The sequence below is a fragment of the Pungitius pungitius genome, chromosome 3 (assembly GCF_949316345.1).
Source record: "Pungitius pungitius chromosome 3, fPunPun2.1, whole genome shotgun sequence".
Lineage (NCBI taxonomy): Eukaryota > Metazoa > Chordata > Actinopteri > Perciformes > Gasterosteidae > Pungitius > Pungitius pungitius.
The window spans coordinates 28,082,777-28,105,572 of NC_084902.1; the positions used below are offsets into that span (position 1 = coordinate 28,082,777).

At 48.4% G+C, this 22,796-nt stretch overlaps 2 protein-coding genes and 1 long non-coding RNA gene across 7 annotated transcripts; all 3 read right to left on the minus strand.

Annotated features, from left to right (window-relative positions):
* Positions 1-2,136: 2,136 nt before the first annotated feature.
* Positions 2,137-4,992, minus strand: LOC119221312 (uncharacterized). Of its 2 annotated transcripts, none has more exons than XR_009955962.1 (5): positions 4,745-4,992; positions 4,271-4,462; positions 4,083-4,151; positions 3,648-3,711; positions 2,137-2,496 (listed from the first exon to the last, which is right to left on the minus strand). It is a non-coding gene; the product is annotated as an uncharacterized LOC119221312 (long non-coding RNA). The 2 variants fall into 2 exon arrangements; XR_005120679.2 differs by having other exon boundaries at positions 2,141-2,496; positions 4,271-4,409; positions 4,745-4,977.
* Positions 4,993-6,077: 1,085 nt separating this feature from the next.
* On the minus strand, positions 6,078-18,965 carry gart (phosphoribosylglycinamide formyltransferase). Its single transcript, XM_062561498.1, has 30 exons — positions 18,632-18,965; positions 17,039-17,188; positions 16,831-16,926; positions 16,584-16,758; positions 16,186-16,297; positions 15,984-16,052; positions 15,764-15,889; positions 15,597-15,684; positions 15,430-15,515; positions 15,178-15,346; positions 14,821-15,055; positions 14,517-14,611; positions 14,274-14,383; positions 13,841-14,039; positions 13,500-13,751; positions 11,955-12,107; positions 11,649-11,852; positions 11,424-11,558; positions 10,634-10,697; positions 10,292-10,386; positions 10,049-10,158; positions 9,616-9,814; positions 9,275-9,526; positions 8,920-9,072; positions 8,614-8,817; positions 8,386-8,523; positions 8,140-8,270; positions 7,856-7,997; positions 7,655-7,770; positions 6,078-7,571 (listed from the first exon to the last, which is right to left on the minus strand). The coding sequence occupies exons 2-30, from the start codon at positions 17,181-17,183 to the stop codon at positions 7,374-7,376; spliced, it is 4,251 nt and encodes a 1,416-aa protein (XP_062417482.1). The 5' UTR covers positions 17,184-17,188; positions 18,632-18,965; the 3' UTR covers positions 6,078-7,373.
* A 438-nt stretch (positions 18,966-19,403) lies between these two features.
* LOC119220900 (uncharacterized) lies at positions 19,404-22,355 on the minus strand. 4 transcript variants are annotated; one of them, XM_037477254.2, is made up of 6 exons: positions 21,765-22,355; positions 21,538-21,626; positions 21,034-21,217; positions 20,119-20,385; positions 19,885-20,037; positions 19,404-19,796 (listed from the first exon to the last, which is right to left on the minus strand). In XM_037477254.2, the coding sequence occupies exons 2-6, from the start codon at positions 21,613-21,615 to the stop codon at positions 19,630-19,632; spliced, it is 849 nt and encodes a 282-aa protein (XP_037333151.2). In that variant the 5' UTR covers positions 21,616-21,626; positions 21,765-22,355; the 3' UTR covers positions 19,404-19,629. The 4 variants fall into 4 exon arrangements, with proteins under 4 accessions (XP_037333151.2, XP_037333117.1, XP_037333125.1 ...); XM_037477220.2 differs by lacking the exon at positions 21,765-22,355 and having other exon boundaries at positions 21,034-21,317; positions 21,538-21,617; XM_037477228.2 differs by lacking the exon at positions 21,765-22,355 and having other exon boundaries at positions 21,034-21,308; positions 21,538-21,613.
* Positions 22,356-22,796: the final 441 nt, after the last annotated feature.

Consider the following 22,796-nt stretch of genomic DNA (forward strand, 5'->3'; position numbering starts at 1 on the left):
CCACATCTGGGAATCGATCCTTTCTCCTCAGGGTGCCGTGTGTCAGTTCTCGTCAGCTTCTCATCTGGGTGAGCTAATCCCTGAGGGGCAAACTCGCCCATTTCTTCTGGTATTTGTTCCCCACTCTGCTGAGAAGGAACCTCAGAGGATCTTCAGGATGGATCCTCTCACTTCTCTCAGGCATCAGCGCACAGACTGTGTTGAGATCATTTGCATGTGTGGGTTCTTTCCACACACTATGACTATTTTTTTAATCAAGTTTTAATTTTTAATTAAGACATTTGAGACAATTACTATCCCCGCCCTGCTAAATTCTGATTTTGTTAGATTTTTTTGTTAAAACACTAATATTAGAGAACATCACCTTCCAAAAGAACTGATAAAGAAAAACAAAAACACTACGAGTATATTTATCATTTAGCTGACGCTTTTATCAAAGCAACAAGTGCATTCAATAACGAGGGTACAGAACCAGAACAAAAAGCCAAACTACAACAGTGCTTTGTAAGGAAGTGCTAATAAAGTGCTGATTCGTCCTGGTGTGGTCGGTGCAGGTGTGTTTTCAGTTTCACAGCCTGAGACACGCGTTCCTGAGAGGTGGAAATAAGGATCTGGTGGTTCACTGTGTCAGATCCTGCAGAGATATGTAGAAGGACAAAGACAAGGACGAGGACAGAGGACAGAGAGGCTACTTTGTCGTTGTGGAGTTGCCTAGCGACAGCAGCCTGTTTTTTTATGCCGTTCCATATGTTAGCAGAATTTTCCTCGACACTGAAGTGAAATCATTGAACAGAGCTTTTTTTAAATGCTTGCAAGCATGTAGCAGAGTTAACACAAGTGATGCATCAAGTCTCCTGAAAGGAGTCCTCCTTTGGCTTTGGATGATTTAGTTTTAGGAGCCACCACTGCGCTCTTTCACATCCCAGAGAGACAGAGAGCATTGTTATCCATGATTGAAGGAGATGAAGAGAAACCCTTGTTGACTTGATCAGCTCTCCTAAATGTTGACTCATAAATACTCAAGATGAGTTCCTGGGACACTGTCCTCATCTTGAATTGATTGAGTTATCAAAACGGATCTGTTTAACACTACAGACCGTGTCCCAGTTCGAGAGGTCAGAGACCTTCTCTTCACTCACTCTGAACCGTAGTTGAATTTTCCCACCACCATACTATTATTGTTTTGACTGGTTGACTACCAAACTATACGTTTTTCCAACAATCTAGACTATGACAATGCTTCAATCATTTTAATTCATTATTTATTCATTCATTCATTATTTAATTGTATTCATATTATAGTGTGTGAAAAACCCACACATGCACATGATCTGTGCGCTGATGCCTGAGAGAAGTGAGAGGATCCATCCTGAGGATCCTCTGAGGTTCCTCCTCAGCAGAGTGGAGGACAAATACCAGAAGAAATGGGCGAGTTTCCCCCTCAGGGATTAGCTCACCCAGATGAGGAGCTGACGAGAACTGACACACGGCACCCTGAGGAGAAAGGATCGATTCCCAGATGTGGCTCAGGAAGGTCTGCTACAATTCCACCAGAACTCTTAATGATTCATAATATGAACCGTTTGATTTTGTGTTTGCAGAACTATTTGTGACATTGCAACAAGCCAGCGGCTCAGATGTGATGGCTCAGCGTGGTAAAGGACTCATCCAGAGGCTGGAGGTCATGGGTTCGATCCCGGGGCATGGTGACCGTCAAGGTCTATCTCCCAATGTGACATCTTGAAACGTTCTCAATAATTGAGCCATTTGAGTGGATCTTGTAAAGCACAAGCAGGTGGAGTGTCAAATGACTAGTAAGGAGTCCAGAGGTTTTGGGTTGAGTTCCCTTATGGAGAGGTTTTAGAGCCAAGAGCCCAAACAAAGGAGACAAATGTACAATGAAGCCAGTGGTTACATCAGATCAGTTAGCTCACTGGGATGAGAGAACACTTTGTAAGCAGAAGGTTGTGGGTTCGGTTCTTGTGTGCTGCAGTTTGTTTTAAGATTCAACACCCAAAGTGAAGAAGACAAATATTTAATGAAGCAGCAAATAGTGTCTGAGCAAATAGCTCCAGGTGAAGACGACTGCCCCGTGAGCATGAGGTCGTGGGTTCAAGCCTTTTGCAGGTGGGATATTTTTGAGGTTGTTCGTCACATGAAGAAGTCAAAGGCAACAAACAAACATGATTAAGGGCGAATGACATGGTGGCGTGGTTGCGCTGTCCCCGGTTTGGGTGGCGTCAGACCCGGGTTCGATTCCCACCGCTGTGGGATCATCAGTGTGCATCGCCCCGGTAGAGTAGAGACGTCCGTCTCCTCCCGGGCTTTCAATGAGACACACGCAGGGGGTTATACCAAATTATTCTTTATTAAAATTCAGCTGCACAGCAAACATTTGACAAAAGCTGAACCACCCCCAAACTGTCAAAGTTACTTCTCAGAGTAACCGCAGAGCAGAAGAAGAAACCTGCCGTCCTCAGGTCTGGAAACTGCGCCCTCGTGTGGAGAAAAGAAGAGAAGCACAACATTAGAAAATGCATCAAATTCACACACTTGAATGAATACTACAACAAATACATCAAATTCACACACTTGAATGAATACTACAACAAATACATCAAATTCACACACTGGAATGAATACTACAACAAATACACCAAATTCAAACACTTGTTGGTTTTTACTTTAGACATGCTATTAATTTAATTAGCACACAATGCAATTTATTTTTCCACGATGTATTCAAAAACCTATTTGTACATTTTTATAACTTTTTATGACATGCTTTATTATTTCTGATTACTTTTACAATTATATATTTTTTTGTAATGAAATACCATATTGTGACGTTTCTAAAATTGTTCATGGCTTAAGAGTAATAACATGTATTTTTATACTTATTAAAGGACATACTTTAAAATGACTTTTTTACAGACTTATTAAAATAACTAACTACAATTACTTGCGAAATACTATAATATTTTTAAAGACTTTATGAAATATTGGACGATACTTTTTATGAATTTATTAAGCTATAGTATAATCATTTCCTACTTTTTTCCAACATAACATACTAAAATATTCCTGACTTTCATCACATAATAATATCACATTTTTAAAAGCATTTTCATAACATATTATACGATATTATGACATAATAATACTATATCTGGACTTTGATATTTTTTACTATAACCTTTTTACAACATACTATACTGTCTTTTATGATGTTTGTTATGATTTTGATGCTATGACTTTTCTTAATATTTTTGTGACAATCATTTTGTTTCCCAGCATACTATACTGAGTAATCTTTTCAGTTTACGTCATAATATATGATTTTCATTACTTTTAACGGCAAACCAGACCATGGTTTTTGTATAACACTATATTTTTGATTTCCTTGTTGCATGCTATAATTTGAGTATTGTTTTGAACTACATTTTCATGTTTTAATATTAAATACTATTCTATGACTGAAGAGTTTTATTAAACATTTTAATTTAAAGTTCTTATTAATACTATCATTGTAGCAATATGATATAAAATACTGTTTCTATTTCAATTTGTAATCAAATACTATCACAATAACTAAAACGTTCCTGCTGCCACTAGTAGCTACTAGTAATAATTGAGTTGACACTTACCAAATGTTCCTCCATCCTCCTCGTCTCCTCCAAGACCTTCAAGTGTCTCTGCTCATTCAGCAGCCTGCACAAAGAACAGAGACATTTAGACACAAGCTTCAAGAGGCTCCGTCCTATTTCAAAAGAGACATTTTACATCAGCTTTAGTGCAACACCGATCAAAACCTTGTACCCAAAGCACAGGGAGGGATATCAGATCTTACACCTACAATCTCATCATATTATTACCATGTGTCTGGTGACACACATGATGGAGGTAAGTGACCACGTTCAACTACATTTAAGGCCCTTTACGTCACATTTTCACAAGGCCCCGATTCATACTGTAATGATATGGATGATGTAACTCTGACCCTGATCTACTGTAAATAAAAACCCGAAACAATCATCATCATCATCATCATCAATGTTTATCAATCACTTAGGTTTCCTTACTTTGTTCATTTCGTCCTCCGTCCGCTTGTCTTGAACCTTGTTGTTCTCCAGCTGCTCCTCCAACATTTTCTGAGAATTCAAAAAGAAAAACAAACACTTTGAAGTCACACAATCATTCAAATACAAAAACACCGTCTGAGACCCAATAAAGAAGAAGAAGGAATGATTTAAATGAGCGATACTGTTACCAAGTAAAGAGCCTTTCTTCAGGTGCAGACTAGAGTTCACTGTTCATGTGTTGCATGATTCAGTTTAGATCTTTTAAGCACATAAACACGTCATCCCCGCACAGCAGCATGATCCCATGTGATGGATGGAGGGCGACCCCTAGTGGTCAACACAAGGAAGTGCAGCTCTTTAACGACGGATAGAAACGCCATCTTTAAACGAGGGAAACATTAAATGTTGTTCTTGTAAAACACAACAATCGGCAAATCCATTGATCAACTATAACCAAAGCCAAACAGAACGCTATAAATCAGGTTAATTTGACCACTAGAAATCAGCGAAAGAACCGCGCGCACAGACGTTAGCACCAGTTAGCCGTGAGCTAATGTTAGCCCACTTAGCAATGGACGCCGCGACAAGTGTTTCTATGTGTTGGTTTGTGGTGGTTTTGTCGTATTGTCGCCCTTCAGCCCTCAGTCCACACCATAACTCACCAGTCAGTCTCCTTTCTTCCATCAGGTCTCCATCGTCACGAACAGTCGGGCAGCAGAAGTTACAGCTCAGGGGCCTGGCGGCCATCATGGACGCGTCATCAGGGCCGCTCGTCGACCTGAGCTAAATAGTGACGTCATTACAGCACCGGGGGTCCTATCGGGGAAATACCTTTATGTATAATGTAACGATATCGCTTCCATCTGGTCATTTGATTGATGAAGATGTATTCTATCCCCCATCACATTACTGAACAGCAACCATTATACATGTCACATGATAGGATTGTATTGGGAATAATATACTGTGACTTGAATATTCATCGCCAATTTCCTTTTTACATTTACGTTTTTCATAGTTTTCAGCTGTTCAAAATGGGACCAGGACTGGTAGTGTAGGGGTGCAAGAAGGTGCCGAAAGCCTCTGTAAGCGCCGCAAGTGGGTTCAAATCCCGCTCCTGCCAAGTCTTGAGCGCACTACCGTGGAGGTAGTTGTGGGGGCATTGTCCCCACTGGTTGTTTCAGAGAAGTGAACCCTGGGGGTTATGCAGAAACACAAGGTGTGTTCACTTGAGTTATGATGGCATTGTCAAGAATGATGAAGAATCTTTTGAATGATGATGAATTGACTAAATTTGATGTTAATTGCTAATTAAGCTTTTATCACTTATTAGCCATGCTACATAGCCTATAGGGTTCCACCTTTTTGACGGGAGAGAAGGCCGGATGAGTCAGTAAAGATGAGCAGATGTGTCTCATTCAGTGGTCACACTGACATGAAACTTATTACAGCCTCTGAGGGCATTTTTCAAGACAATCACGTTTGTCTACTTCAGGGCATCCTGTCGACCTTAAACTGACTGTCTGGCACAGGGTGTAGATTTGTTTACCCTTTTTAGTGCATCCACCCTCCAATTCTCTGTTACATTCAAATTCAACTCACTTTTGGTCTGGAAAAGGTGACTATTTAATTATGATCTGGTTGTCAAGTTTAGAGATCAGTCCTTCTGAGTGTCCCAAAGTGAAGACTGCCTTTACCGATGCAGGAAGGAGGAATAGCATGGTTGATCCTCCAAGATGCACCGAACCTTCTCAGGGGCAATTGAAGAGCCAGCCACCCATGTCCCTTGAAGGGTGAACCTTGCTAAACCTTGAAGTTTTGAGTAATTGTATCAATAGAATGGAAAAAGGAAATAGTGGAAATAGTGACAGGGGCTGTCAGTTTGGTTGCTCCATGTAAGAAGATCATTCCAGGTAAACACTGAAAATACGTAACACATCAAGCAATGTATTTTTTTTAAGTCAAAATATGTAAGGTAGAACAATATTTTTTAATACTCAAAATATGTCATGGAGAAAAAAAGATTAGATGAAAAAAATAGAGCCGGGCCACCATGTCCCTTGAAGGGTGAAACCTTGCTAGATCTTGAAGTTTTAAGCAACTGCATCAATAGAATGGAAAAAAGGACTTTGGCAAGAATGTTGGTGAGAATGTAAACGAGTGGAGAAATTTGGGGAATACATTCCATTTTCATAGTGACAGGGGCAGCAAGGTTGCTCCATCTAAGAAGATCATTCCAGGTCAACACTGAAAATACATCTCTAAAAATGCCAAAAAAGTATGTAGTCAAAACATGTCACAGAAAATAATTTAAAAACAAAATATCAAAAAGATTAGATCAAAAATTATTTAGAAGTCAAAAGTCAAAATGTCATGTGGAAAAATGTCATTGGAAGTAAAGGAATATTAGGTGAACAAATGTCAAAGTTGTAAAGATGTCATTGTCACGACCTGGCAAATCCACATGAGAATGTATTACAAAACCCTTACAAGACGAGTGATGAGGAGGGACGTCTCTACGCCGCCACATAACTTCTAAGGACGGATAGAAACTAAACTAAAACGCATACAAATATGTGTTCCGCTCTCATGAGGCACCACTAGAAAGTTGGTGTATTTAAACAGCGGAAGAACAGGGTAACAGCGGTAGGCACAAGTTAGCTGTAAGCTAACGTTAGCCCACTTAGCAATGGACGCCGCGACAAGGGTTCATATCGATTTGTCAGTGGTAGTTTTGTTGTCGTTGCCCCCAGTCGACATCTCAGCAGTTCACGATTGTTTGATCTAACGCTACCCTCTATCCGTCTTGACGAAGCAGGTGCACCAACAGTCGGGCGATAACTGTCCATGCTTGTGCGCCATCTTGAATACGTCATCAGTGACGCTGGTCAACCTGAAGTAAATAGTGACGTCATTACGAGGGGCACTCCAATTTGGTCAATAGTTTGACAAAATATGTATTCTACCCTCCATTAAACAGTATGACATGCAACATGATACGATTTTAATGGGAATAATTTACTGTGACTTGAATAGTAATCATTCATTTAATTATTTTTGATGTGTACTTAAGCATGTTTATAAGATGGTTAGTAACAGACACAAAACTAAAAAAAGATTATCTAAATAAATTATCTTCTTTATCTTACCTTTGCACAATGCTTTTAAGGCCTTTATGAATTTTAGGTATCACACTTTAGCTACACACATTCAAAAATTTATGACCTATTCCGTGCAAGAGGATGCTCCAGGAGGAGACTGTAAACGTAGAGTGAACTGGACGTTTGGTTTTCAACTCGAAGAACTGGGCTCCCACACGATGCGTCCGTCTTCTCGGAGCCGGACAGCGCCGCTGGCCACCAGCTCCAGAGCGGCGGGGAAGGCTCGGTGCTCGGCCTCCCGGATTCTGTCCGAAAGACTCTCCTCTGTGTCGCCGGCCCGCACGGACACGGCCTCCTGCACGATGATGGCGCCGGCGTCCACCTCCTCCTGAACACACAGCAGGGAGTGTGTTCAGTCCGGGAGGAATAAGAAACTCTGGTACGAAGCTTGCCGTAGTCGGTCGTACTTACTGCTACAAAGTGGACCGTGCAGCCAGTCACTCGCACCCCCGCCTGCAGCGCCTGCTTCTGGGCATTCACGCCCTTAAATGAGGGAAGCAGGGATGGATGGATGTTCAGCAGCTTTCCTGTAAGAACAACAAAGTAAGAAATGCGCCTTCATATGGCCCACTGCATCATCCTAATAATGTTGTTCTTGTTGTTACTCCGCACCGTTCCATTTCTTGACAAAAGTCCCCGTGAGGATCCTCATGAATCCAGCCAGACACACCAGCTCCACCCCAAATTCCTCCAGCACTCGATCAATTGTGCCGTCAAATTCCGCCCGGCTCCCGAACAGTTTGTGGTCCACCACCTACGTTGGGACAGGCGTGAACTCCATCAACATCATATATTGTGTTTCCCTTACTCCACCTAATCCCCTCAGTTTGTCCAATCCCGTTGCAAACCCACTGAAATGGAAACAGAAACTCGTGGTGATTCATTGATTGTTTTACCCGTGTCTGGATGCCAGCCTTCGACGCCTTCATCAGGCCCTGAACCCGCGGCCTGTTGGAGATCACCACCACGATCTCCGCAGAGCTCGAGGGGCGCTTGGCCTGCTCTATCAGCGCCTGTAAGTTAGTGCCTGGGGAAAAATGTACCAGAAGAAGTAAATGACTACTGCACAGATCTTTCCCTCAAAGATTGAAACGCAAGGCGCTCCGATTGTTTGCCTCTTTTCCAGAGCGATAAAAACACACCTGTGCCGGAGATGAGGACGGCCACCCTGGTCCTCTTGCGTGGCATCTCGCCGTTGGAATGGAAACCTACGTTCTGCTCGACGGCCGGCTCTTTATTGAGACAGCGTTTCAGGTTGTGGACCACCACCTGTTTGGCCCCTGCACACAGTCACGTTTGTTTTGTTTTTTTCCACTCAAATGAACAACAATAAACCAGACGATTGCGTCTTCCTTTCCAGCGTGTCTCACCCTGCCGCTTGTGGGCCAGCGAACCCACGATCCACGCCTCTTCATGAGCTTGAAGCTCGCATAGCACCCTCTGAGCATCCACGGGGGCAACCACCAGCACGGCCCCCAGGCCGCAGTTGAAGGTGCGGGCCATCTCCTCCTCGCTGAGACCCCCCTCCTCGTGGAGCCAGGAGAACACTGGCGGGATGCTCCATCGAGACGCATCTGAGTCACAAACTCCACGTGTAAATATCATTGAGGGAGAGCTGTGGACCTTAAAATGAGAGCCACAAATGTTTCGGCTTCATCCAAAACACAACATCTCACCTAAATCGACTGCCAGCTCCTGGGGCAGCACCCGGGGGATGTTCTCCAGAAGGCCGCCCCCTGTGATGTGGGCGAACGCTTTGACGGCGCCGCTGCGAAGGATCGGCTGCAGCAGGTGGCTGTAGATCTTCGTCGGAGTCAGCAAAACGTCGCCTAGAAGCAGAGTCACATGGTTACAGTCACATGGTGGGTTTACATGTAAGGCCTTGAGCTTAAATGTCGCAATAAATCAATGTGCCATTTACTCTCAAGTATTTATTTGGTCTGTAAAACATGGGCCAATACAGAAGTAAACATTCACACTCGCCAATGGCGAGCACGCTCAGGTCACCCGTGTGACTCGGAGGCGACTTACCGACGGTCCGTCCCGAATCGGCAAAAAGAGCCGGGGAGCCGTATTCCAGGTTGGCCCTCTGCAGCACTTTGCTGACCAGGCTGAAGCCGTTGCTGTGGACCCCGGAGGAGGCCACTCCGACCAGCAGGTCCCCCTCCCTGATGTCCTTCAGCCGGGGCAGCAGAGCCCCGCGCTCCACCGCTCCAACACAGAACCCGGCCAGGTCGTACTCGCCCTCCGCGTAGACGCCGGGCATCTCTGCCGTCTCACCACCTGGACATCGGAGAGACCAAAGACGTCAAGACTGGGTCTAGTACAGCGTATGAAAGAAGCAGCGCCCCATAGACCTCGCCACAAGTCACCCAGCAGAGCGCAGCCGGCCAGCTTGCAGGCCGCGGCGACGCCGCCGACCACCGCCGCCGCGACGTCCACGTCCAGCCGGCCGCAGGAGAAGTAGTCGAGGAAGAAGAGCGGCTCGGCGCCTTGAGCCAGCACGTCGTTCACACACATGGCCACCAGGTCCTGCCCCAGGCCGCCGTGCCGACCGCACGCCTGTGCAATCTGTGGTTATTCAAAGAACGACATTTATACAATTTATACACAAAAGAATCTTTCACACTTTGAGGGAATGTTATTTGTATTTCTGTTCCAGTCCACAGATGAACATGATCTCCCCTGCTTCTCCGTCTGAGCCAAATCTGGAGAGAGTCTAGGCTTTTAGTGGTGTCCTCCCAAGTTTGCCTTGTGGCAAACAAACCTTCCTTATTCTCCACCAACAAGGAACCGGACACCTACCCTGAGTTTGGTCCCCACGCCGTCTGTCCCAGAAACCAGGATCGGGTCGGCAAAGCCGGCTTGCTTCAGGTCAAACAGCCCAGCGAAGCCCCCCAGTTCTGCATTACACCCTGGAGGAAGCAAAACCAGTGATTTCACTGCATTGGAGCAGTTGACTTTACCTCAAACATCAAAATGGCAGCACAACATCAACAAAGCTGCACACTTAGCGATGCCTCATTATTTAAGAGTATTTAAGGTTACCGGGGCGGGACGTCTTCTTGGCAAGAGGCTTGATCATCTCCACCAACTTGTTTCCAGCGTCGATGTCCACTCCGCAGTCTTTATAGGTCAGACCTCTGTCGGAGACACAGTGAAGGCTGTTGCTCCGAGTGTTACACCATTAACGAGTCAATCAGGGACTCGGATATTCAAAGAAACACTAGGACGCGAGTACATACGATCTCATGTTTAGTGTTTGTCAAGTTCTACAAGATACACAGTGCAAAGATGAACGTGACCACAAACTGGTGGGAACAAAACACGTGAAAGGCAACGCTTCAGTGCGTGCACCACTGTCACACACACACACACACACACACACACCTGCGGTCACAGTTCAGCTTGGCGTCGACCACCTGGAGCCCCGAGTCCTGGACCTGGGACAAGACTGAGGATGAACACGGCGTTAGTCTGGCCTGACTCCCAGCTTGAAGATACCCAACACGATAAAAGGATTTACAAACTAAAACATTGTGTGTGTGAGGTTTTAATAATTAAAGCTGCGTGATCATGTTTTCTATGATAAACTGAATTACTGGACCAAAAAACAAGCAAACTAAATATAGCAATGTGTAAACATCAGTGGCGGCTGATAGAGGGCAATGGGGCGTGGCCAATATATAAATCTATATCCTTTTATCAAATAAATTAAAAATACATTTTACAAATCGTCAACTTGTGTTGCTACGAGAGAAGAACTTTGCCGGAGATACTAGCGGCAAAACAGCTGGACCCAGATCAGCCGGACCTCAGGACCAGACCACGTGCCGGCGTGAACTTCTACACCTGGGATGATTAGCTAGCTAGTTAGCTTCTTGCTAACGCCGTATATGGGCGTGGCTGCGTTTGCAAGCGGAGGCTGGTTGACCACAGCGATGACCTCAGCCATGTGTTAAAGTTAACATTGCTGCCCAGTTGCGACGCACAGGACTGCGGCAAGGACACACAAACAGGACCTGGATGAAAAACTGGGACATTTGGTCCAAAATAATTCATTGTGTGAAATTACGTAAGTTAGTGCACAGATCATTTCCTAAAATATTTAACTACTCCTTCACTGAACCCACGAGACGCACCGATCCAATGAGTCCTTTCCAGAGCAATAAAAACACACCTGAGCCATCGACGCAGTCGGCAATCCTGATCCTCTTGCATGGCATCTTTTGGTCGACGGCCGGCTCTTTATTGAGAGCGGCGCCTGCAGCCTGCAGACTGCGTTTCAGGTTGTGGACCACCACCTGTTTGGCCCCTGCACACAGTCACGTTTGTTTTGTTTTTTTCCACTCAAATGAACAACAATAAACCAGACGATTGCGTCTTCCTTTCCAGCGTGTCTCACCCTGCCGCTTGTGGGCCAGCGAACCCACAATCCACGCCTCTTCATGAGCTTGAAGCTCGCATAGCACCCTCTGAGCATCCACGGGGGCAACCACCAGCACGGCCCCCAGGCCGCAGTTGAAGGTGCGGGCCATCTCCTCCTCGCTGAGACCCCCCTCCTCGTGGAGCCAGGAGAACACTGGCGGGATGCTCCATCGAGACGCATCTGAGTCACAAACTCCACGTGTAAATATCATTGAGGGAGAGCTGTGGACCTTAAAATGAGAGCCACAAATGTTTCGGCTTCATCCAAAACACAACATCTCACCTAAATCGACTGCCAGCTCCTGGGGCAGCACCCGGGGGATGTTCTCCAGAAGGCCGCCCCCTGTGATGTGGGCGAACGCTTTGACGGCGCCGCTGCGAAGGATCGGCTGCAGCAGGTGGCTGTAGATCTTCGTCGGAGTCAGCAAAACGTCGCCTAGAAGCAGAGTCACATGGTTCCAGTCACATGGTGGGCTTGACTTACTATTCGGTCTGTAAAATGTGGGCAAATACGGAACGTAGGGATGCACAGGGATATCGGCACGACATCGGTATCGGCCGATAAAAGCTTAAAATGACCATAATCGGCAGATATGGATATTTCTGCCGATAAGGTGTGGTGTTTACTGTGCACGCGTGACAACCGTGAACGCCGCTTGAGCGCCAGAAACTTAAACTTCCAACGTGTCGACTGTGTGGAAGTATTTCGAGATCTGTAAAACGGATAACAAACTTGCATCACTTGTGATTTACAAGTACTGCAAATAGCGAGGAGGCGTGAAGCAACACTCATTCAACGCTACAAATGTGATTAAGCATCTTAAAAGCCGTCATCCTGAGCAGCACAGAGACTTTTTGAAAAGTAAGAAGGAAAAAAACGCCGGCAAAAACCCATCAGCAGCCTCTACTTCAGTCCTTTGACAAAGCTGGAAAATACAGCAGCGACCACCCAAAGGTAAAAGCGCTCAACGACAACATCATTGAATTTTTTTCTCTTGATAAGCAGCCATTCAGCGTGATGGAAGACGTTGGCTTCAGCAGCCTAATGACGTACCTGCTTCACCACCGACATCAAGCGTGAGTCTTATTAGCATGTGGAGCCTCACTGCCCAGTGGATAGACGAAGGCTTCACCCTTAAAAAAAAGCTGTCCTACACTCACAGGAACGCTCCGGTTCTCACACAACGGCTGCAATTGCATCCGCATTTGATAATATGTTTGGGAAATGGAAAAATAGAAAGCGAACGAGTGCATGTCGTGCTACGTGACAATGCCCGTAACACGGCTAAAGCTATGCTGGAGTTTGATGTGGCAAGTCTACCGTGCATGGCACACACGCTGCAACTGGCGGTGCAAGAAGGTGTCCTGTCTCAGAATAATTGGACATTTCAAGCACCCCCAGCTAGCGTACAGTCGGTTGGAGGATGTACAGAAAGAGCTCGGAATGTCGGTAAAACGACTTCAACAAGACGTCGCTACCAGAATTCGACATTTTATATGATGCAAAGCTGGGTCGAGCAGAAGAGGCCACTAGGTGCTTATGCTGCTGATTTTGAGCTTCCTGCAACTTTAACGGCAAATCAGTGGGGAATTCTAGAAAATATGATCACACTTCTCGCCCCCTTTGAGCAGCTGACCAGAGATGTAAGTTCTGCAGAGGCCTCTGCAGCTGATGATAAAAACGTTTATATATCGGCATCGGCCAAAATGAGTTTGAAAATATCGGCAAATCCAATATCGCGCAACCCTAACAGAAAGATGAGTAAACATTCACACTCGCCAATGGCGAGCACGCTCAGGTCACCCGTGTGACTCGGAGGCGACTTACCGACGGTCTGTCCCGAATCGGCAAAAAGAGCCGGGGAGCTGTATTCCAGGTTGGCCCTCTGCAGCACTTTGCTGACCAGGCTGAAGCCGTTGCTGTGGACCCCGGAGGAGGCCACTCCGACCAGCAGGTCCCCCTCCCTGATGTCCTCCAGCCGGGGCAGCAGAGCCCCGCGCTCCACCGCTCCAACACAGAACCCGGCCAGGTCGTACTCGCCCTCCGCGTAGACGCCGGGCATCTCTGCCGTCTCACCACCTGGACATCGGAGAGACCAAAGACGTCAAGACTGGGTCTAGTACAGCGTATGAAAGAAGCAGCGCCCCATAGACCTCGCCACAAGTCACCCAGCAGAGCGCAGCCGGCCAGCTTGCAGGCCGCGGCGACGCCGCCGACCACCGCCGCCGCGACGTCCACGTCCAGCCGGCCGCAGGAGAAGTAGTCGAGGAAGAAGAGCGGCTCGGCGCCTTGAGCCAGCACGTCGTTCACACACATGGCCACCAGGTCCTGCCCCAGGCCGCCGTGCCGACCGCACGCCTGTGCAATCTGTGGTTATTCAAAGAACGACATTTATACAAGTAATACACAAAAGAATCTTTCACACTTTGAGTGAGTGCTATTCGTATTTCTGTTCCAGTCCACAGATGAACATGATCTCCCCTGCTTCTCCGTCTGAGCCAAATCTGGAGAGAGTCTAGGCTTTTAGTGGTGTCCTCCCAAGTTTGCCTTGTGGCAAACAAACCTTCCTTATTCTCCACCAACAAGGAACCGGACACCTACCCTGAGTTTGGTCCCCACGCCGTCTGTCCCAGAAACCAGGATCGGGTCGGCAAAGCCGGCTTGCTTCAGGTCAAACAGCCCAGCGAAGCCCCCCAGTTCTGCATTACACCCTGGTGGAAGCAAAACCAGTGATTTCACTGCATTGGAGCTGTTGACTTTACCTCAAACATCAAAATGGCAGCACAACATCAACAAAGCTGCACACTTAGATATTGCTCATTATTTAAGAGTATTTAAGGTTACCGGGGCGGGACGTCTTCTTGGCAAGAGGCTTGATCATCTCCACCAACTTGTTTCCAGCGTCGATGTCCACTCCGCAGTCTTTATAGGTCAGACCTCTGTCAGAGACACAGTGAAGGCTGTTGCTCTGAGTGTTACACCATTAACGAGTCAATCAGGGACTCGGCCATTCAAAGAAACACTAGGACCCGAGTACATACGATCTCATGTTTATTAAGTTCCACATGATACACAGTACAAAGATGAATTTGACACAAACTAGTGTGAACAAAACGCGCTTCGGTGCGTGCACCACTGTCACACACACCTGCGGTCACGCTTCAGGTGGGCGATGGCCCGGTGGCCGATGTCGCGGCGGTACACGGCACCCGGGAAGCCCACGGCCGCCACGCCCTGATTGGCCGCCTGCAGGGCCGACTCCAACGACGGCTTGACCGCGGTGACGGTGAGGACACGCCCCCCGCTGGAGACCACGCCCCCCTCCTTTAGAGCCGTGCCGGCGTGGAACACCTGCACCCCCGAGTCCTCGACCTGGGACAAGCCTGAGGACCAACACGGCGTTAGTCTGGCGTAATTCCCGGCTCGAAGATACCAAACATACAAAAAGGAGGTTTTCTATAATAAAAACTGAAAAAAAAAAAAAAAACGCGTGAGAAACGCGTACCCGTGATCTCCACTCCTTTCTTGTAGGAGCCGGGGTAGCCGGCGCTGGCCATCACCACGGTGACCGCAGAGCTGTCCCGGTGCCACGCGGGGACGCTGGACAGCAGTTTGCCACTCATGGTGTTCAAGATCACTTCGTACAGGTCGCTCTTCAGGAGGGGCAGCAGCACCTGAAGGAGTGACGGGACATATTGGATGTGTACTCAAAAAAAAGGGACCCATCCCGTGATGGGTGGAGGCGAGAGAAACCCACCTGACACTCGGGGTCTCCAAAGCGACAGTTGAACTCCAGGACCTTCAGCCCCTGCTTGGTCAACATCAGCCCTGCGTACAGAACACCTGGAAATAAATAGAGCCAGCGTGAACTTCATGTCAAAGCACAAACGGACGACGGCGCTCGCTGGGCCGAGGAGCACTTGCCCACATAAGGAGTTCCCTCCTTCCTCATCCCGTCCACAGTCTTCTGCAGGACCGTGTCTCTGATCTCCTGCAGCAGCTCCGGGCTCACCTGCAGCAGAGACGCCAGCAGCGTTACACAGACAGACTACGAGGAGGGGGCCGGACTGAGGGGAGGACGGAGCGCGTACCTGCGGGGTGGGGCAGTAGGCCCCCATGCCGCCGGTGTTCGGCCCCAGGTCGCCGTCCTGCAGCCTCTTGTGGTCCTGAGCTGGAGGCATCGCTGACACACAGGAGCCGTCGGAGAAGCAGAGGCACTAGGAAAAGAGGGAAGACATGCCGTCAATTCTCCTCTGATTTACACGGTGGGGTGCAATTAAGGAGGATTCTTCTTATTGGGGTTCAACTCACAGACACTTCCTCTCCCTCCAGCAGCTCCTCCACCACCACGGTCTCCCCTGCAGAGCCGAAGGCTCGGTCCTGCAGCGTCAGAGGAACAATCAACTGAAACGTGTGACGCCTGTGCATCGACTTCTTTAACCGTCATCAATTCTTCAGTCAGACATTTGACTCTCTCCCCTCCAGGATAGTGTGACTGTCGAGGGTTGCGTACCTTCATGATGTCCATCACGGCCCGACAGGCCTCCTCCCGGTCTCCTGCCACGATGACTCCCTTCCCTGCTGCCAGCCCGCTGGCCTTCACCACCAGCGCCGGGAAGTCGGCCCTGAAGAACCCCAGATCCCCCCGCCCCCACCAGCGACACAAACTGGGCGTTAAAAGATGAACAGGGCAGCCGCCGCTCCCTGAACAAGGAAATTACTTTCCGACCGTATGGATTTATCTTCTGGTGGACAGTTCGAAGGTGCAGTCACTGCATCTTAGATCATCAACGCGTGAAACAATCTGAGACCTCGGGAAATAACATTTTCTAATAGGGTGCAAATATTGAGTTCAATTTCCTCTGACTTGAGTGCCCTCCTCCACCCCAAGACCCCGTCTCCCGTACTGACGTGCGGATGTAGCTGCAGGCCTCCTCGGCGGCGGTGAATGAGCCGTAGCGGGCCGTGGGGATGCCGTGGCGCTCCATAAAGGCCTTGGAAAAGCTTTTGCTGGCCTCCAGCTGAGCGGCTTTGGCGGACGGGCCGAAACAGGGCACTCCCGCTGCCGTCAGGTCATCTACCATACCTGGAGGAGAGGTCAACGGTCAGGGGAAAGACGACGCAGGGCACAGTTTACTACAGTGCGGAGCTCGCTCACCTGCCGCCAGAGGCACCTCCGGCCCGACCACGACCAGCCCCACGTGGTGATCCTTACAGAACTGAGCCAGAATGGCGTGGTTACTCACTGACACCTCTGCGTGGAGAGACAGGAAGCAGCACGGACACGGTTGTAGCTACGGGGGTTTTTATTGCTTTAAAACATTTTTCCAAAAAAAGGAGCCACACTAAAAATTGTGGGCAATTACCAGAGTTGCAGATCTTCCCACAGTTGGCCGTGCCTGCGTTACCCGGGGCAACCAGGACTTGCTGGACCTGCGGCGATTGGGCCAGCTTCCAGGCCAGCGCGTGCTCCCGTCCGCCGCCGCCGACCACCAGCACCTTCTCTGCCATGTCACCTGGGCGCCAGAACACACCGTCAGCGCCACAGTGACACCTTCGCCGCTTCTCACGCGCCCTTTAAGCAATACTTACAGCATCCCTTTCATTTCATGCAACGCTTGAGCTACGACAGAAAGGAGTTTGCTACGCTGCGATGGAGCGGTGACCTTTACAGAGGGATGGGGAGGGGGGGTGGTTCCAATTATCTTGTAGAGCAACAGCAGCACGGGTCCAATCACGTAGAACGGCAATTAAAAAGTCACGGTCACCAGGCAGCGCCAAATTAGACGCGGCTCGGAGCCAGGATGAGATACAATTTAGTATTTGCCTTATAAACATTCTGGTGTTAAAACTACATATACGGGTTGGGTCAAGAAGACACTTTGACTCTGTCGAAAGGACCCGGGGTCAGACTCCCAATCTGTAGTGACCTGAGGACTGTGTGAATATCTAATCTGCCTGGATGATGAGAGCACAAAGGGTCGAGTGTTGCACAGTGAGCACGCGCTCCTCAATCAGCCCGAGGACTGGAGACCCTCCGCTCATGTGACTCGCATGTCTGGAGGCAAATCGAATACTCGAGGCCAACAGTGGATGAACTATTAAAGCCCCCCCCAAGCGCAATATGAGGAGCTACGCTGTCATAACTTTTTTACATTTTTCTTGCACCGTAATTCCAGAACTTCACTGACGTCCAAGCATCAAATGAAGCTTTTCAGTGCTTCACTGTAGCAGAACGGATGGCGCAGTCCGCATCCTCACATCTTCCACTCCAGCATCTCACCAAAAAAAAGGTGCACGTTCAATCGCTCCATCACTCTGCGAGGCGCGTGCGTGTGTTGTGGCTTTGCGTGAAAACCAATTAACGTCTAGCCTCGTGGAAAATGAACGTAAACATGCGGTTTTATTTGCTCACCTGTGTGTCTAAGAGGGGGGGGGGTCTGGCGCAAGATCTCCGCAGCTTGGTTCAGGACAGCAGTCACCAGCGTCTCCTGTGCTTTCAGCCTAATGAAGTGGTGTCAAACTCATGGGAGGTCAGATACTGCCCACTTTAATCTCAGACGGGCCAGACCACTAAACGTAATAAGGGGGGGTCGACAGGGGGGGGGTCATTTTCAAGAGGGCGCTGCTGCCTGCACTCAACTTTTTAATCCAAGTCATGGCGATCTATGCCCCCTCCCGCTGGGGCAGTTCGCCCGAACAATAATAATAATAATAATTATAAATTATAACAATAATTACGAGGCTCGCACACCGGGAGCGGAAGACGAATCGAACACACACAACCAGTCTGCCAGCAGTGACCGCGCATGGATCACACGTTGAACACACGTTGCTGACACACACGTGCGCCTGATGACAGGCTCTGCGGGGACACAACGTTCAGCGCGCAGAGGCGCCAAATAGCGCAGAAACAGCGGATCCCGGCATCGCTTCCCGGTTATTTGGTGCAATCTTACCTTTTATCTGCTTCTCTTTGCTGACAGAATTTGGCGGTGTTTTGACTCTATTTTATTTCCCTTCTTCTTCGCGGTCTTCGTTCTTCTTCTTTAGGTTTGTACTGGCTGGTCGCACCAACGGGACTAGGTGCATACCGCCACCTACTGTACCGGAGTGTATTGTGTATGTATTGTAGCAGTGCCGTAAAGCACTCATGTCCACCCCGCTCCCGCCTCTGTCATTACAAATAGGGTGTCGTTCAGCCCCGTGTGTCCAAGTCTTAGTCGTGATATGATGACCTCCTCTCTCCGAATCTTCCCTTTGAATGGCTTTATATCGATGGTTTGTGTTGCAATTCACCGCCAGACCACTAGGTGGAGTAACGTTATTCTTTTTGTTGAAGACGACCTAGAGAGTGACGTCTTTGTGTGTGTGTGTGGAAGTCGTTGGTTTGTTTATTTATTTATCAGATACTTTTTGGCCCCGTGCGTCGCCACTGCTGAGTTTTCCTCGCGGACATATTTGTCCCGTATTTTCCTCCACAGCTTTGAGCGCGACCCTCGACCGGCAAACCGACGTTTGCGGAGATTTCCCTCCATGAATAGGAGGCCACCCGCGCGTCCTTGTATAAGCGGTCACGTTAACGGAAACACGTGACTCCACCTAGTGTTCGGACGGTGAATTGCTGTGCAACACGCGCAAGCCTTTTTGAACCATGCATTGAGTCCGCCGGGGGGGGCGGGGTGTGCAGTGCAGCAGGTTAGAATATTATATCAACAATTGCCGTTTGAGGTGCACGTTTTTATTGTCCCTTTGCATAACGTCCTGTCACACGGTTCATTGTCTGCAGCCTGCGAGTGACTGTGCTACGGCTGCGCCATCGGTACAGATCACATGTCACGGCTTCGGTTGCCGCGCGCTCCTCCAAGTCGTGTCCCAATCAGAAGGACGTCCGCTGAGTGTTTTTCATTTTCATGTCACAATAAATGAGCCTTGAGGTCCACGAGTGGCGGAAGAGTCACAGCAAAGGGAGTTCGGGGGCATCGAGGAGTTCTTGTCCTAAGAGGGACTCTCGCAGGGCGAACAGTGTGATGCCCGAGCTGTACGCCGCCGGGATGGTCACGTGCACTGACTTGGGTCGATCTGGCTCCTGCTCCTCTTCGAGGGCCACCTGCCTCACTTGACCTAATGGGCAGAAGAAGAAAAAACAGGTTGAAAACCCTCAACGGATGACAAGTCTGCATAAATGGAAGCTCAAATTAACGCGCTCTACCCTCAACGTCCAGGGCTTTCCACCGAGGGTCGAACCGACTCTCAGACAAAGCAGACAGACAGCAACCCGCCGTCAGTCTCTGCAGGACGTCTTCTCGACGAATCAGCAACACAGACTCACTGCAGAGTCGCTGGTGGACCTCTTCCTCACTGCCTGTCAGAGGAAGGAAAAAAAGCTACAAATAGTGCAGATTTGAGGAGAGAGGATTATCTTTGGATGATTGCCCTTACTCACCTACATCTAGAGGATTGGTCATGAAAACAGTATTGGGTGCAACGCCAAACATGAGCTGGTGGTGCCAGGCGTCCGGCACCTCCTCTCCCTCGGGCACGGCCAGCTGCATGTTCATGGTCGCTACGGGAACAGCGCCCTTTCGGATCCAGCGTGCGAGCCAGGGGATCAGTCTGACCCGCCGCCGAGGGTGGAAGTGGAAGAAGCGCCCCGCTACCTTCCCCTGGCTGGCTTCCTGTGCCCCCTGGATGAGCTGAGAATGAGTTGCACCTGAAAATACATTTCAATCCTTATTTCTTCCGTCACGTGTAAGGTGGTGTAAGAAAATAGGCACCTCATTAGGTGCCTCGGGTGTAACGACAGCTTGAGCCGAACGCCTCGGAAGTCAATGCGAGTAAAAATAAACGGCGTAACAGAGCTGAAAAACTCAATTACAGACGCTCCTCTGAGGGTCATAAACCTCTTTGTCTACTTGTAGAAGGGCACTTTTGAATTTGCCTCGCTGCCAGCGGAGCCAGCTGTGCCGCTGGCAGCAAACCACACTTCCAGGTTTGAGACACTACAGAGCCTCACCATGCTCTCCGCTAGCATCTGTGACACCTGGAATGTCCGTGGAGCCCAGTGAGGATATGCCAGCAATGCAAAGTCACGCTTTATTATTCATTAATATTTCATTACCTGAAATGTCAGTTCACAGAGGGCAGCTTTGAGCTCAGGTGTTTAAAGTGTAATATCTGAGACCATTATTCCACTTCCACAGTAGAACAAATCTAATAAAACCTTTAAAGAGGTTTTGTCCAAAGTCACTCTGTCTTAACAATCCAAAACACACGTGTATTATAATTATTTTCTTCATAGTTGTTTCAATTCTCTCAACCAACAAATAAAAAACAAGAGCCCACAGCTGGCTTAATTGACCTGCTTCACTCCGTGACAGCAGGTAGTCGGGCAGCGGGGCCTCGTTCCTCCTCAGGCGGGTCCGGACGCAGCGGTCCGCTTCCTCGGGGGCCACCTCCACGCCGAGGGCCTTCAGCACGTCCACCACCGCTGTGGCCCCGCAGGCCGAGGCTCCTATCTGCAGGGTCTGCCTCTCCACAGCCTCCTGGATGGACCACAGCATTGCTCCATCAGCTCCTGCCTCCTCCAGCTCATCACCTCCATGGATCTGCTCACACGCCATGTGAGGGCCTCACCTGGAAGGACTGGGTTGGAGGTTAACTCAATAATAAGAGTCTTTGTTATTTGTATAGCGCTTTACAAGGTACTCAAGCCAGTGGAGCTTTGCAAGGACTGGGGTGATGGGATCTCACTCCAGATATACAATATATGTTCTAAACATTTATATTTTATAGCTTTAACCTGAATACGCAGCAATAAGCACCTGCCCGTTTGTGTTTAAAGTTGTATTCAATATTCTCCTACCGTCTCCCTGAAGAAGCAAGACGCCAACTGCCACAACATACGATCAATCAGGTGCGCATGCGCAGACTGGTTGATCATCGGTGGTTTGTCTACCGGTCGAATAAAGAAGCAAAGTGGTCATTAGCGCCCCTGCTGGTCGCGTTGAGCCATGGACTTAAAGTGAATAAGAAAGAGAGAGAGAACATGGATCGGAACATGTGATAGCTGCTGAGCTGCTGTTGACTTACCTTTACGTGAGCCATGACGTCATTAAACGCTCCTACAGAGTAACAGAAAGGACTCTTCGGTACTGCATGGGGTGCGCTGTATTCCTCTGTCAAAGACACAATGTTGAGTGGCAGCTCGACGGGGCTTTGCACAGAGTCACAAGTCACTTAAGAGCAAAACCGCCATTGTGCCAGAAATTCAAGTTACAGGAGTAAACACTGCAGGATCTGAGACCGTTTTATACCTGCCATGCTCGACTGTCAAAAATGATTTTTTTAAATGGTTTATACAAAAGCGCACCAGTGGTCTGTTCTCCCAAGTGATTACACTTGCACAGGTTGTTCTTTCAGCTTTCCAGCCTCTCTCCTTTCTTTTATTTAGGATCCTATCACACTGTTCAGTCAAACGGAGCATCTGGAGTCGACGTGCTGTGTGTCCTTTTTTCACTGAAACTCCAAATCATTTCAATGAGTCACCAGATCGATCACGTCCCCACACATCATTTAGTGTCCTTCCATTACATTCAGCTTTGATGGACAACACAAACTGGTTTACTTTTTTCATTTTGGTTTTGTTAAGAATGCCCACAAGAAAAAGTTGATTCTTTGAGGCACAGGACTCCTAATGCATCCTGTGCCCCCCCCCTCTCCGGCCAGCAGGGGGCGCTGTTACTCCGTCGGAATGCAGCCGACAGCAGCGCGCACGTGGTACCATCGCATGCATAATGTACATATCGGTTGTCACCGTGGTTGAGGCTTGGTGAAACCACCTGGATGCTGACGGTCACCTCCTCCTCCTTAGGGAGGGGGTGATTTGGGGGGGGGCAGGTGGAAATATACAGAGGGCTGCAGCCCTGGATTCCTTTTGTTCTTTTGAGGCACCAAGGCTCTCAAAGAAAGGATGCTTTAATGGAATATCTTCTTCTTTTGTTGCATTTTCCACATTTTAAAATTGTCTAAAGTTAAGTTTAAAAACAGTTTATTCACAGTGTTAATATTTGGGCTACCGCGTATTACAAGTGCAGCACAAATTAAATAAACCAGACTAATTAG